Genomic DNA, 16309 nt, shown 5'->3' with positions numbered 1-16309 from the left:
ACCGTGATTATAACAACCTTGAGTCCTGGTGAATTACCAAACCTGGCGGCAGATCTAGGGACCCCGACATAGAAGGCATGCAAGGTTTATGGCCCCAGCTCAATGCTTTATTTAGAGTTCCTTCGACTCTTCTGCAAACCTCTAAACAGCTTCTTTGGTATTTCAAACACCAAAGGTTTTAAATATTTTGTTAACAGAAAGAATGAAAAAAAAATTCAAACAACTTCACTTTTTTAAGGGGTAAAAATGAAGAACGATTTTAGTGACATTTCAAATAATGTTCTTTCCTTGCAATTACAAGGTGTAGTCACAAATGAGGTGCACTGAAAAGCCCCCGCTTTCCCTGGGCTGAACATCTGTATTCCTCTAAGAGGAAAGTACTGTATTTCAATTACCTGGCAAATTAGGAACTGCTGTTTCTTATTTGCAGGTCTTTTTGATGTATATAGGAGTTGTCAGTGAAACTTCTATAACTTAACATTTGCAAACAAGAGGGGTCACAAATGAAGATTACAATTTACAAGAACAGCAGAAAATGAAAAGTAGCAGTAATTATAGAAGGCTTATGAGCGCCTCGCACATGAAATACTACATTCATTATAGTTAGACTCTGATTGTCTAGTCTCCCTTGGCCCTATTTTTAAAACTTAACTAAATTACCTCAAATCCACTCCTTATATTGTAGTAAATACTTAGTGAATTAGAACTGAAGCAGTATAAAAGTCCCTGGCCAAAAAACTGGATTAGCCCTGTATTAACTTCATTTCATGACAGAAACAAACTCTGAGAGAAACCCACCCTAGTAGTCCTTTGTGAAGACAAAGTAAAAAGCTTTTATTGAAATTGGGGCATTTCACTTTATTTGACAGTGGGATGTGTCATAAGTTAATCATATGATGGCTTGCAAAGGTAATATAATAAGTAAAAAAGAGAGCCAGTGAGACACCTAGCTGATTTGCAGTGCAGGAATATATACTAAATATTTTTCTCAAATAAATTAGTATTGATATATGGATTATTCTCAGCAAGTCTACTGGGTCTCTAAATGAGGCTGGTTTGCAAGAAAAAAATGTTCATTATTCATGTTTCAATAACAAAAAATATTTTTTAATCCCTTCCCCTTTTTTTGGTACTCATTTCATTAATTACTTATTTTTCTTCTAAATATATGTTTTGAAACTTACCTGCATTTTCCAAATAGGGAAGTCAGAATTCTCAGCAAAATATGGCAACCAAAAGTCACTTAAAGTGTTCTCTCAAATTAAGGACAATAAATCTCTCATTTTGATTAAAATGAAGCAACTGTTAAGAGAGCTTGAACCTTATCCCATGGCCCCATGCAATGCTTCCGAACTTAATTACCTCCATTTAAGTGGAATTACTTGGTAGAGAATATTACTATGTGGTTTCTTAAATTACTGTACATCCATGAAATGCGGTTGTACTGGGTGGAACAGCAACCCCTAAAAAAAAGGCATATCCACCCAGAACCTGCGAATGTGACCTGATTTGGAAACAGGGACTCTGCAGATGCACTCAAGTTAAGCTGCGGTCACGCTGCCTTAGCACAGGCCCAAATCAAACGACCAGTGTCCCTAAGGGGGAAATTTGGACAGACACGTAGACAGAAGGCCATGTGGGGACAGAGGCAGAGATTGGAGGTCTGCTGTCACACCCAAGAAATGGTAAGGACTGCAGGCAACCCTCTGCAGAAGTGAGAACAGACTCACGGGACAATGTCTCCCTCAAAGCCTTCAGAGGGAGCGTGGCCCTGCTCACACCTCGATGTTTACCTCTAGCCTCCAAAACCATGACAGAATAAATTTCCCTTGTTTCTGGCTATCCAGTTTGTGGTACATTATTACAACGGCCTTAGGAAACTAATAGTGGTTGTTCTCAGGATTTCAAAATTAAGTGTATAAATATTCCCTCCATACAAAGTCTGGTTCAGAAAATTGCCCCTTTCTTTTCTGTCAAATTGAAATAAAAGAAAACATTTATAAAAGCCTCTCACAAGCTCTAAGAACACAGAATTTTCAATTCAGCTAATTTTTATTTATTAATTGCCCACTCCATACATCCTGTAGGCCCTGTGAAAAATAGAAAATATTCAGTATCTACTCTTAAAAGCAACTACTGTATAGCACAGGGAACTCTGCTCAATATTCTGTAATAATCTAAATGGGAAAAGAATTTGAGAAAGAATACATGTGTGTGTATAACTGAATCACCCTGCTGTACACCTGAAACTAACACAATATTGTTAACCAACTAAACTCCAATATAAAATAAAATATTTTTTAAAAAGCAACCATTAATTATAAACAAAATACTGAGGACAGGGAGAATTCTCATGTACCCCATAAAAAGAGTAGTCTGATTTCTAACAGAAAAACATTAAAGTGAGGGAAGGAGGTAACTGTATTTTAGAGGAAAATATAAACAATTATGAAACCCTGGAATCGGGTCTAGAGAATTATGTAGAGAGTAACCGCTCAATAAACATTTACTGAGTTACTTAATTATTAGTTTAAAATATATGAGGATTATTAATGTTTGTATATTTTGAGTCTTAGTATTCATAGTTCTAAATAATAAGTGCATAAATAATAATAAGTGCATAAATAATAATAAGTTCTAAAAAATATTTTTTGTTATTGAAACATGAATAATGAACATTTTTTTCTTGTAAACCAGTCTCATTATTTAGAGACCCAGTAGACTTGCTGAGAATAATCCATATATCAATACTAATTTATTTGAGAATAAATAAAGTTAAACCTGTAACTACATTAACTCAAAGTATTTCAAATCGGTGAGTTAAATGCATTTGTCCATTCAATAATTCATCGTATATTTGAGAAATATTTACTGAGTATGACTATAGCCAAGGAGTTATGTTTCATTGAATGAAAGATGTGGGAGTATACCCTACAGTCCAAGCTACAAGACTTTAAAAAGGGGAGTCCCACATGAAGACGGCTGACTAAAAACACACATTAATTTCACCTCTTCCTCAACTCTAACCAAAATTACAGTAAAGAATTTTAAAGACGCGAAGCCCCTTGAACAGAAACTAAATAGAAGCTAAAATGCAGGTGAACAAGAAGCAACTAATTTAACATATTCAACAGAGCCAAGTCCCAAGCCTCCTACAGAAAAGCTGAGACCCAGCCTAATGAACAGGGCAGGACCTTCAGGAGGCTCAGAAACCGGTAACAGCACGTATGTCTGAAACTGGGGGCGAGTGGGAGGTGATAGAATACGACAGCGTGGGGAGCTGTCTAGGAAGTAGTTGGACCCCAGGTATCCTCCCCTCCCTGACTCTACAGACCAGTGGTCCTCCAGTTTCCTCAGAAGAGGGTGAAGCAGGTAGTCCCTGGTCTGTGGATACAGGAAAATACAAACTCAGCACGGAAACCCCAGGCTCTCTTCTTGCCGCTCAGCTCCTAGAATGCGGGCAGCTCGACCTTGAACCCCAGGTGGGAAGTTGAAATTCTCCTCCTTGGAAATCAGCTAAAGAGGAAAAACCATCATACAAAGAAGTAGCCTCCATACAAAGAAGGTCCCCCTACATGGACCAGTCCTGCCCTCAGCTTTTGAATCTCCTACTCAAGAGCGCACAGTCAAGGATTCTCAGATATCCAAGGAAAGCCTCTAGCAAGAAAGTTAGAAACTAAAAGCAACATGGAGGAAACAAACTACTCTGGGAAAAGAAAACTTTAAAAAATCAATACTTCCAACAAGATAAAGTCATGCTTCCAGGCTGCAAGAAGAGGAGGCCATAAACAGAGCAGCATTCAGAGAAAAAGCACCAGACAAGTGCTCATAAAAACCCAACAGCACAAATGAGTGGAGAAAACCTCTGACAGTAGAGCAGAAACAGAGGAGACAATGAAAACCTGAAATGAAAAGAAGAAGAAAAAGTTACATAGCCAGCCCAGGACTACCACCTGGTCACAGATGAAGAAGACAACAGAGAAAAGAGAGGTGGAAGGCGTCATTTTAGAAGAAGCATCCCCAAAATTAAAGGTATGAGTTGCAGACACCTGGGGTACCCTGCGTTCTGGATGGAAACAGACACCTGCAAAGGCCTATCATCGTGAAATTTCACAACAGTGGAGAAAAGGAGAATATAAGATGCCCAAGGAGAAAAGGAAAAATGGAGCAATACCTCTAAATTCTTGAGAAAAGTGACAGCTGACCTAGAATTCTACACCCAAACTGTCAGGGAAGTGTGAGGACAGAATCAGGATTCTTTCAGTCACTCGAGGTGAGAGGAGAGCAGGCTGCCAGCACTAAGATGCTTTGCTGTGTTTTATCATCTTTGTAAGCTGAGGACAAAATGCCAACATAAGCTGGACCCAGATTGTTAACGGCACCTGGCTTGTCCTGACCACACGCTGAACAAGGTCTCAGGGACCCCTCGAGGTCCCGCTGCCTGGAGCATTAGAGAACATTCAAGTCACTGCACAGAAATGCTGGGCTGGGCCTGTTCTGAGAACCGGAGCCAGACCCGTCCGCATTTCTAAGGGAGGTCCGGTACCTGGAGTTCAAGCTACAGTTTGCCTGATGACCCAACTAATTCCCTAAGATTAGCTCAGGACTGTGCCTACTCAACTCCCCTGCAAACTCTGTGGGAAAGTGAGGCCATCTTAGGACCCAGGCACTGTCCAGTCATCCTCCACTCTGGAGAGCAGGAAAACACCCTCTCCTGAAACAATCAGGGCTGGTCTTGTTTCTCGTGTTGTCAAAAGTAAGTTGTGTAATATTAAGGAAAACATACATAGGTAGTAATACTACAAGGAGAGGCAAGGAAATGGTTAACACCAAAGTTAGGGAGCTGGTTACCCACAGCTAGGAAAGGTCAGGTGGAGGGATGCTAATGGACCCGCAACTTCCTGTGTCTAGACAGGGGGCAGGGGGGATTTGTATTTCCACTATATCACTCTGTGAACTCCTCACGTGTACATTTCAAATGTATGTGTATAATATATTCCAAAATAAATATATTCACACTTTATTTTGAAATAAAATTTATTTGCTCAAGGGCAAGGATCACGATCACATTTACACATTTAAAATGTCACTAAGGGGAGCAACCTAACTGTCCATCAAGAGATGAATGGATAGAGAAGGTGTGGTGTATACACACACACACCACTACTCAGCCATAAAAAAGAATGAAATGCCATTTGCAGCAACATGGATGGACCTAGAGATGATCACACTAAGTGAAGGACGTCAGGCAGAGACAGATATCGTATGATATCACTTATATGTGGAATCTAAAAAAGTGATACAAACGAATTTATTTACAAAACAGAAAGAGACTCACAGGCATCAAAAACAAACTTACGGTTACCAAAGGGGAAAGTGGGGGAGGGATAAATTAGGAGTTTGGGATTGACAGATACACACTACTATATATCTAATAGATAAACAACAACAAGGCCCTACTGTATAGCACAGAGAACTATACTCAGTATCTTGTAATGACCTATAATGGAAAAGAATCTGAAAAAGAATACATAAATACACACACACACACACATATATATATGTGTAACTGAATCACTTTGCTGCACACCTGAGACTAACACAACATTGTAACTCAACTCTACTTCAACAAAAGTGTTTTTTTAATATCACCAAGGCCACTGGGAAAAGACAGTGGACACCAGCTGTAGAGGTCAAACGAGTGACAAGCGTGGTGGGCTGGCTTCCGAAGAGGCAGTGGAGCCAGTTCACGGAAGAGTAAATGCTATTTTTCTTAATTTTTATTTTATTTTATTTTTTGCAGGAAAGGAGGAGGAAAAAGAAGTTATCTGGTCAGTTAGCAAAAAAAAAAAAAAGCCCAAGATAATGTTGCATGATCAGTGTGATTATTACTGCTAATAATAATTTAATAATTATTTTCAGAAGAGGTCTTAAGTCCAATGTTGCCAATGAGAAAAGTGCTGAACAAGAGTATCGGTGATTCACCCTGCTAGGTTAAGGTTCTGAGCGAGGACTTCCTCGTAAATAAAATCCAGGAAGCCAGCGCCCCAGTCCGAGCCTCACACTCCTGCTGCAGGCGGTACCTAGACACCATTTTAATATCATTTTCCACATGAAACTTCTACGGCCCTGCAGAAATGTGCCCGCTCGGAACTGAAAAGCAGGTTTGCATCAGCCCATCACAAGCCCATCCACAAGACTCCCAGGAAACGGTCCATGTAGAGCTGTTTCCCACCTACTTGAGCTCCAAATAGAGACCGTTTTATGGGTCCCGCTTGCTGGAGGGATCACTCCTGCCCAGAACTTAATATTCTACACATCATATAAATTTTAAGCATAATTTTTAAGAGTTTTAAGAACTAGGTGATCTATTTCAGTCGTGGTACATTTCTTTCATTGTCTATTAGAGGAAGGCCTACTGCCCAACAGATACTCATATGAGTTTCTCAAGCCATCAAGAGAAGCATCATTTTCTATCATCTTTACCGAGCAAATACCAAAATTAGACTTGTTCCATTTTCTTTTGTTTCTTTGGTAAGCAGTGAGAGGGTGAAAATGAGATTTCCATAATAATACAAGGTGGAGAAAAAAAATGTAAACCTGAAAAAAAATTTAAGATTCAAATTACCTTATAATATCCTTATTAATTACTTGATAAAAGATTTTAAGCATTATCTTGGAATATGGGTATTTGGGAGGATTACAAAGCAGAGCAAAATGGAACAGATAACATTTTAAACATTTTAAACGAACACCAGCCAAGGAGGTAGCTTTTTAAATAGTGGGAAATGATTTGATGTGGGCAACTTTTTACACAGTTTATTCTCGAAAAGAGGAGAAAAACTGCTATGAATCTATGTCTTACCTTAAACACTTCCATTGGAAGAGGAAAGTTAGCAGCATCAATAAGGGATTTCTCCAGAGCACATTTCCACTCTGAGTCCATCTTCAAAGGATAGATTTCTGTATCAACAGCAAATCACATAAGAGTTTAAGGGCTGAAATGTTCTACTGGGTGGTTCGTTCTCGGATTTTATCTTCTCAGGATTTCATAATAACTTGGCAGGCGCAGCAACCCTAAGAATTCACACCCTGCCCGCCATAAAAGGCCACCTGCTAAAGAGATTTCCTGAAATTAAACAGCAATTTGGGATTCTGCGATCAGAAATGAAGAATAAACTTAACAGGGCTCTTCTTCAGGGAATATACGCATGCATTCTGGGCATAATTTAATAGTATAAATCACATTAACCACACTTCATCCATCCACTGCCCCGAATTCCATTCCAACACCTGGGAAGTAATATCCATGGATGAAGCACTTATTATCTGATAAATTTCCAAACTAGAAAAGACTCTTGTCTGGCGTTTGCAGTTATGACAGCCTATTTTTCACGAAATCTCCAAGCTCTCATATGCTAAAAATAGTCTGCGTTTAAGTCAGGAAATTATGAAAAGGTAAATTAAAATTTACCAACCAAGTCTAATATTTACACTTGAAATGTTGCTAACACATCACGTTGCCCATGTTTTCCCCCAGGCAGTGGGGGGAAGGGATTTGCGAAAGGAGGTTACACCGTCTGAATACAAAATTAAAAGAACAAAATCGTTGAGCACTGTTTTTACCGACTGCTGAAACTGCGGGGGAATTTTATGATCTGATCTCAACAGATTTAAGACCTTATCAAAATAGGATTTGCAGAAGCACTCACTTGGAGTAGATATGTTTATACCTTCCCTATATCAACCCAGGCTACTTCAGACAGACAGCTAGGACATGAATATGAATTTAAGCACAGTTAAAAGGCAACATTAAGCCTTTGGGGCTACATTTTTAATTTCTTGCATGTCTGCTTTTTAGCAGGCGGCCATATATTTTGATGATCATAGCTTCTGAACTCACCTTGAGCTTGAAGCACCTGTGTTTCAGCAGTTTACTTATTAGTCTTTTCAGACTATCACAATTATGGTTAGGTGAGAGATGCTGTCAGAAGGAGCCAGGTTATCAATGCACTACCCACCACCCCTCGTTGTCAGACGCACCAAGTCACATAAAGGATAATTAATGACAAGATAGGCTCTACTTGTGTATAGTGTCTGTAATTCTTTCTAGCCTTTTATTTATGCTCTTACACCGCTGCAGAATTTTTTCCCCCAATTTGGCGTTTCTCTATCAGAGACAAAATAGCCTGTAATTCTCCTTGGTATACATGTTTGGGGGAACATAGTGAGGTCCCCCCAACAAACACCTCTACAGAGAATGAATGAATGGTCCCTCCAACCTCCACAGGTCGGGGGGGGGGTCCTGAGGGAGAACCCGCTTATCACAGAGTCCCACAAAGGAGGGAGAAGGACCAATTCACGGAGCCCTACAAATTGTCCTGAGATGGTGAGGCAGATTCCCTGGAATATACCAGTGGCTCAGCTCAGGGGCACTGCATCAAAGTCTCGGTGAAAAGGGAAGGCAATTCAGGATTCTAGGAAGCAAAGCCCAGAGGACACCAAGGGCAGCAGTTCAAGACGGGGTCAGGAGGGAAACAATAAACAAGACCCTGGACTTCCTCAGTAGAACAGAAACAAATCCACTCTTCCAGGGTTCTGGAAGCAGGTCGATGGGGAGTTCAAACTCGACATGGTAGTAAAAGGAGAACCAAGTCATGGAAAAGGATGGTGACCTCCAAAGAGAAGGTCAAAGGAAGGGTCTGCAGACATACAGGGGATAGAAAAAGGGAAGAGGAAGTGTTGGTGCCCGAGCTCCCGCAGTCTGTAACTGAGGTCTCTGGGTGGGAAGGGGAGCCCCTGAGGCAGAGAAGAGGGTAAAAGATGAATGGCTTAAAAATTACTCAAGGCCAGAGCCATGAAAACCCGACATGGTCAGGTCCAAACTCAGAACTGAGCGAGGAGACAGGCAGCCCCCAGAGGGATGCTCACAGCCTCTCCTGACACCTGGACTCACACACACTGGCAGAGCAGGACTGGACCAGCCACATCACCCTAGAAGGCTGCATCCACCTGATGCCACGTCCGTTCCACCAAACCAAAGACAAGTAGCCTAAGAAGCCTGGTGCTTTGATCTGAATATGCCCCCCGCCCCCAAAATTCATATGTTGAAGCATCTAAGGTGACAGCATTAAGAGGTGGGGCCTTTGAGAGGTGATGAGGTCATGAGGATGGAGCTCCTATGATGAGATTAGAGTGCTTATAAAAGAGACCCCAGAGAGCTCCTCTCCCCTTCCTCCAGGTGAGGACACAGTGAGAAGACGCTGTCTATGAACCAGGAAGTGGGTCCTCAATGGACACTGAATCTGCTGTTGCCTTGATCTTGGACATCCAGCCTCCAGAACTGTGAGAAATCAACGTGTCCTGTTTACAAGCCACCCAGTCTGTGGTGTTGTGTTACAGCAGCCTGAATGGGTGAAGACACCCAGGAAGTCTCACGGGACTCTTATCTCCGTCCTACAATCTTAAGATTCTTTGTCTTCGTGCTGCGGACGTTGAATCCTAATATGGAATTTAACCCCACGGCAGGGCATACTCCTTGTCTTAAAAGGTGAAAAGCAACTGCAATTTTGTCGGTACGCTCAACCACCTGCAGAAGCTAAACACCTCCTAGTTTCAATAAGCAGAGAGCAACAGTCCATGCGTGTTTCATTAGACAGAGAGGCGCTTGGTTACGCCGGCAAGTGTATGGACAATAAATAGCACCATTAAAAGAACATAAAACAGGTTCTTAAAGTGATCGTGTTGCAGGTAATTTAATAGAGTGTATCATGTCAATTTCTGTTGGTGGGAAGTAATAAGCAATTAAAACCTGTCCTGATTCATCTTTAACTAGAAGCCTGAGTGAAAACGAGGTGTCCCCCTCCGTGCATGTTGGCAGGCCATGTCACAGAGAGTGTGGCAGGAAGAGGAGTGAACAAAATCATCATCTCACAGCCTCGGGTGATCGAAGGCCTGGAGGGGTGATCCCCTTTATTCATGCACCTCACACCCTCCTCTCCTCCCTTCTCCACCAGGCTCTGACCAGTAAGGAAAGGCTCATCTATGCTTCTTAAAAGACACTGGGAAGTGCTATGGACCGAATGCTTGTGTCCTTCCAAAATTAGTATGTTGAAGCCCTAATCTCTCAATACCATGGTACTTTGGGAGGTAATTAGGTTTAGATGGGGTCATGAGGGTGGGACCCCCATGATGGGATTAGTGCCATGGTAAAAGGAGACACCAAAGAGCTCTCTTTCAAGTGCATGCTTGCTCTCTCTCAATACCCCATAGATACAGATACAGATACAGATACAGATATAGATACATATATCTCCATGCACACATAAAGAGGAGGCCGGGAGACTTCCCCGGTGGTCTAGTGGCTAAGGCTCCATGCTTCCGATGCAGGGCGCATGGGTTCGATCCCTGATCAGGGAGTAAGATGCCACATGCCGTGCAGCATGCCCAAAAGATTTAAAAAAAAAAAAAAAAAAGAAGAGTCCAGCTGAGGACCCAGCAAGAAGGTGGCCATCTACAAATCAGGAAGAGAGCCCTCACCAGTACTCAACCATGCTGATGCCCTAATCTTGGACTTCCATCCTCCAGAACCGTTGATTTTTGTTTTTCAAGCCCCCTCCCCCAATCAATGGTATTTCGTTAAGGTAGTCTGAACTAAAACAAACAACAACCCTTTTTGAATGAGAAATAGTTCAAGTAAGAAGCATCTGAATTAGATTCAGAAACTTCTGGCTCCAGAAACTACCTACAATAGAAATAAAAGGGGGGGAAATGGTTGACATAAAGATTATGAAGGGAAAAAATATACAAAAGAATATAGAGATAAGGATTCTTCTCAAACTTCAAAAAGTTTCATCTCTTTAGTTTCTGCAAAACCATGTCAGATTCTATCTTGCTTTCTAAACATCCAAAAATAGGAAAGTAGGTGGGGCCTCTAAATGACCCCTGACCTCAATGACCTACTTAAATTTCTTAGAAGATCAAATATAATCTTAAAACTCTGATCACAGATTGAATATTTAGAAAATACCAATCACCTGAGTAATACTTAGCAGCACAGCAAATGTATGATTATCCCCATTTTACAGATGTAAAAACTGAGGTTCAAAGTAGAGTAACTTGCCCAGAAGCTTTGTAGCCAGTGACAGAAGTGGAAAGAGAGGCTGACTTGAACCCTGACTCCAAGCCCATGTTCCTTCCACTCTGTTGGGTTTCTCAAGCTCTGTTCACACGTGGACCCTTTTAAAGGAAGAAATTCTCATCCTGAACTCCACAGACCACATTCCCGTGCATCTTATATCCTGGAGCCATCCTGGGTGCTGAACAAGAGATCACATCTCTACTTGCTCAGAAGCCCCCCTAACACTTCAGGGGAAAGAGGACAGTACAGTCCTCCCTGTGTGGAGGTGCCTCCACATGGGCTCTCCCCTCCAAATTGGCTTCCAAATCCCCATCAATTATTTGGCTCCTGGAAGGTGGACTTGGCTGGTTCCTTCCTTCTGTCTAGACACACCCGAGTTTTTATTCAGTCAACTCACTCAACACATATTTACTGAGCACCTACTATGTGCTGGGAAGGGTGTCAGGGGACACAGCAGAGAATGGGTCCCGCACTTTCAGTTTCAGCGGTGAGTGAAATCCTCTCATCCAAGGTCTGGATGAAGTGGGGGCATGGTAAAGCAGCATTCCAAAAGAGGGGACACGCATAGAAAGCTCGAGGAACACAGAGAAGGCCACAGGGCAGGAAAATAAATAAATGAGGGGAGGCGTTAGGGGTACACAGCTGGAAAAACAGCTCCAGGTCTGTCTAATCATGATTTGCCTTCCATTCAGCACTGAAGAAAAGGCACCCGTGGATTCCCAGTCCTGTCCTGATAACGCCTGAATCACTAAGGACCGCGGGAAGCCACTGCCCCTCCCATGATTATTGGCATTTTACCCTCTTCCATTCCTTCACCTGGTCTTCACTGAAGCTGGACTCCACCTACCCCGGCAGCACGGCAATCTTGATGGTGGGTCGAGTGGGGCAAGGTGGCTTTGCCCCTCTTTCTAACCTCCCCATTCCCCCACCCCGTGTCCTCTGATTCCACCCAAAGATGGGATGCAGGCTTCTCGCTGGCGGACAGCATAAAAGCCAGCACCTTCTCCTCCAGTGTTTGAAGACTGACTAGCCAGCTACTTCCTGTCACCTATTTCTATACCTCTATTCACACCAAACAGTTAAGAAATACTGTGTCCCTCAAGAAGTAGAAAGAATAAGGAAAGGAAAGGAGGAGCTATGGTTACTTTTAGCAAAGGTGTTGATGTCAGCACAGCAAAGAGGGCATCGAGAGTAGGCTGACCTGGCACGGCCTCACTCTCAAAGTCCAGTCAGCCCTCCCGGCCCACAGGTCCTGAATATTCCACCTGCAGTGGGTGGAACACGTGGATGGAAGAAACCACAGATGTGGAGGAGCCCGCGAACGCGGAACCTGGGAAGGGGAAACCACAGGTGCGGAGCACCTCCAACCCTCGAATGCGGAAGGCCAGCTGCGCTGTGCTGTTTTATACAAAGGACTTGAGCACCCCTGGATTTTGGTATCCTCGGGGTCCTGGGACCAATCCCCCGTGGATACCGAGGGACGACTCTATACCCACAGTCTCTCTTACCTGCTCTTCTCCCCAAGCCTTCCAGCTCTACTTACCACCAGTCAATGATGAACACTTTTCATTTACTTAAGCGTGTTTGGGAATAAGAAAAAACAGCCTAGTATTTTCTACGCAAGTGTGAAATTTTACTCCCACCTAGATTTCATTCAAGGAAAGAGCACTACCATCTAAGTTTAACAAGTCACATTGGGTTCTGAAATTCATTTACGCGAAGGATTGGGTTCTGTTCCCATGTGTAAAACCTGGGTGATTAATTGAACTAAGAGTCACATTTGGGGGTGTCCTTTCACCTTTTAATTTCTTCTTCCCATCCATAGCCTTTCCTGCAGACAATTTTTTTTTTTGCCATTGCCATCAGGACTTATTGCTTGAAACAAAAAGTCTCCTGATGTTTTTGGTTTGACCAAGATCCATTTTAAACCTACAGTACCCCAAACTAAGTTTAGCTGCCGACAATTTCAATGTTGGGAAGATAACCTCTTGATGATGAATGCCTTTTCCAAAGTCTTCAGTGAAATGGACAATTCCAGAAAATTACTAAGGTGAGTAAACACAATTCATTCTTGTCTTGTGAAGACATCAAATTATCTACAGGAAGAGAGAGAACTCTCCTATGGAAATGCTTCCTTAGTTTCTGCAGGGACACCTTCCATTCTGGCTGCTGGCTATGAGTCCACGATGTCACAGGAAGGGCACATTGCACAGAACCTAAGGGCCAGTAGTAATCCTTTGCTTTGCTATAAATTTTTGCACTGGCAAATATATGTTTTTCTTAACATTTATAAAGCAATTAGATACCGAGCTAAGACTTATACCCCCAACTTTCTGCACAGAGTAAATTTCTCCTGCCAGGTTATGAATCCCAAGGCAAACGTGAGCTTAGATCTCTTCTCACAGAACTGACAGGCCCTTCGTTTGTCATCATATCCCCACATTACTCAGGGTATAAATGGATTTCCTGGCTGCCTCTCAAAACGTTGACGACAATAATACTAATAAAATACCATGTTCTATGTCTATATGCCTGTCAAATTCAACTCAAATGCAAACACATGACACACAGAACCAAGACGTTTTTTCAATTAAAGCCCTTGACTGACGGAAAAGGGAAATACAACGCCTCAGCTTCATGTCTTCAAGACTAACACTGGCAACTAAGATGGGAGGGAAAAAAAGTCTCTGGCAATTTTAATGAAGGAAAGAGCCAAGTCTTTGCTTCCAATAAACCTGTGAAATTGACCAAAATGAAAATCAGCAAATTTGGGAAGAAAGGAGTATTCCTTCCTTGGCGTCTTTAATTCCATAAGAATCCAACATTTTTGTTCTGAAGCTACATATCGAAAGGTTGGTAAGGCCAGTCAGAGGCAGCAGGGGGAACTGGATGGAAGAGGGAGGGGACCTGGGAATTTGAATTACAGCACGTTCCTCCTACAAACTGGGTGATCTTGGACAAGTAGCTTAAACTCAGTCTCAAATTTTCTCTGCTGTAAAAGGAAATAGTCACATGAAGTAGTTTTTTGGAATCAAAATACACATCAGAGCAGATGTAAAATCACCTGGCATGTAGTAAACATTCAAGAATGGTTATTTCATAAACATTGAGATTTTTGCCCAGTTAGGTATGTCAGGAAGAATAATGCACTCTTCTACCCAATTAAGTCTCTGGAAAGTCATTTGACAAGGTATTTGAAGCTGCTTAAAAGTCTATGATATGCCAGGAAAAAAAGCATGATGATTTTCTCTTTGCTATTTCCAGGTCAGGACAGATAACATAATGATAAGCATTTGGTTTGGATATTCAGATGCATGGATGGATGGACGGATGGATGGACGGGTGGGTGGATGGATGATGGATGCGTGGGTGGGTGGATGGGTGGACGGGCAGAAGTACAAAGACTTTAGAACCTACTTGCAAGACTATCAAATTCCTAAAGAAAAATAGAGAATATCACCAAGTCCCACTATAGTGTGTGTTTCATTTCCAAACCATTGATTGCAAAGGAACCAGATCAACTTCTCCACGACCTCCAGCTCTGCTTTCTCATTTTTGAATGCTATTCATAGAAGTCTTGGGTTCTATTTGCTACAGAAAGTATTTGAAGTTAAAACGCTTCATATCCACAAGTACAGATGTAAAAGACACCACAGAGCTAATACATTTTCCAGAGAGACATCCAGGAAAATAATCACAACTCTTTCTAAAACGCTTGAGAGCAGCCAAAGCTCTGGCCCTTACCTGAAGGTGGGTCCATTCTGTATTTATTCTCTTGACACCAACCAACTGGTCGAAGTCTGTAATCCAAGTAAAACAACCACTGGTCATAGGATTCAGTGTCCTCCAATCCCACATAGCGAAGGCGTAATCTTCCTCCAACATTCTCAATCACACTAACTATCCAGTACTGAAAAGGGCTCTGAGAATCCTGGAGCTCTATTAAGGAATCAACTGTAATGAGGTCTATAGGGCCTTTCCCTCGCAGAGGCTGTTTAAACAGAAGCAAAACTCCTTATTTTAAACTTTATTTTAAGGTTCTCATGGAAACAGATGACAGCAGAAGATAATATTTTTTCACACCATCATCCAAGCTACTGGCAAACAGTCTGGTGTTTCCCTCCACCCCGCTGCCCCCGCCCTCCCCTCCCCTCCCCTCCCGCACACACATCCATTATACCCGACTCTGTATCCAACAACAAAGCCACAAGTAAATCGAAAATGACAGTTTGTGCTAAGTTCTCACCAAACAAATCACCCTTCCCAGATAAAACTGCATTTGTGAGGAACGAGGGTGCTTTTAAGAAGCGTTACACCAAATTTGCCTCGAGCTAGAAAACATGCGGTAGCGAAATGTCTGCTCTTCCCATAGACGGACACATCTGATATGGGGCAATCAATTTATACCTTGACTCAGCAGACGTTTATCTTACGATGGCCCCGCGCTCATAAGCAGGACACTCTCGTACTTTGATTACGTGAGTAATGCATGAATATGTGTAGAGGACATTTTGGATGGATGCCTAATACACATTGATAATCAGCTAAATTAGACTACTGTGTAATTTGTACACTTAAACCCATAGTTGGTTTACAAAATATATATAACACCTGCCCCATTTAAGCAACCTTCTTAGCACATGTTTGCATAGGAAAAGGGTGTTTGTTCAGCCAGCCTTGCAGGCAAATATGTTTAAAAAATTTAACAGAGTAAAACAATTTGTCCTTTTGAAAGGGTGAACAGTCATCGTTTTGATTTGTCAACCAAACAATTAAATTAGTAGCCACTGAGATACAAAACTACCTGAGGCAAAAATCATCACAAAACAAAACCAGAAGACTATATATTAGACCGTGGTGTTCCAAAATATCAATATCATTTATGACAGGTGAGAAATGTATGGTTAATGTTAAGAGAATAATGAGATTGTCAAAATCCACACTGTATTCTTGGTCATTCATTGTGTTCTCCCCTTTATCAGGGGCATTCTTCAAACAGATTTGGTGACTCAGTAATTATTTATAACAGTACATTTCTCTTCCTGTTCTAGAATGTAAATATTAAAATGTTTTATGATAAAATCATTTTCATATCACCATCAAGATTGCAGATTAAACTGTTTTTACTTCAGTACCTTAAAATGACCTTAACCACATTTAAATATGGTT

At 41.7% G+C, this 16309-nt stretch overlaps 1 protein-coding gene across 2 annotated transcripts in view; it reads right to left on the bottom strand.

Moving 5' to 3' along the window:
* The window catches only part of SFMBT2 (Scm like with four mbt domains 2), a 209663-nt gene that overhangs the window by 93399 nt on the left and 99955 nt on the right, over positions 1 to 16309 (bottom strand). The window contains exons 6-7 of one of the 2 annotated variants that reach the window (XM_022580255.3): positions 14885 to 15131; positions 6866 to 6963 (exon numbers count right to left, since the gene is read on the bottom strand). In XM_022580255.3, coding sequence (XP_022435963.1) covers positions 6866 to 6963; positions 14885 to 15131 — 345 coding nt within the window. The remainder of the gene's footprint in view (positions 1 to 6865; positions 6964 to 14884; positions 15132 to 16309) is intronic. The other variant, XM_089906532.1, reaches the window with a different exon arrangement.

The sequence above is a fragment of the Delphinapterus leucas genome, chromosome 2 (assembly GCF_059928025.1).
Source record: "Delphinapterus leucas isolate spDelLeu-1000000601 "Yukka" chromosome 2, BTC_Dleu_Yukka2, whole genome shotgun sequence".
Classification (NCBI taxonomy): Eukaryota; Metazoa; Chordata; class Mammalia; order Artiodactyla; family Monodontidae; genus Delphinapterus; species Delphinapterus leucas.
The sequence above is the reverse complement of the archived record's forward strand: the minus strand, read 5'-3'. Positions and strand labels throughout refer to the sequence as shown.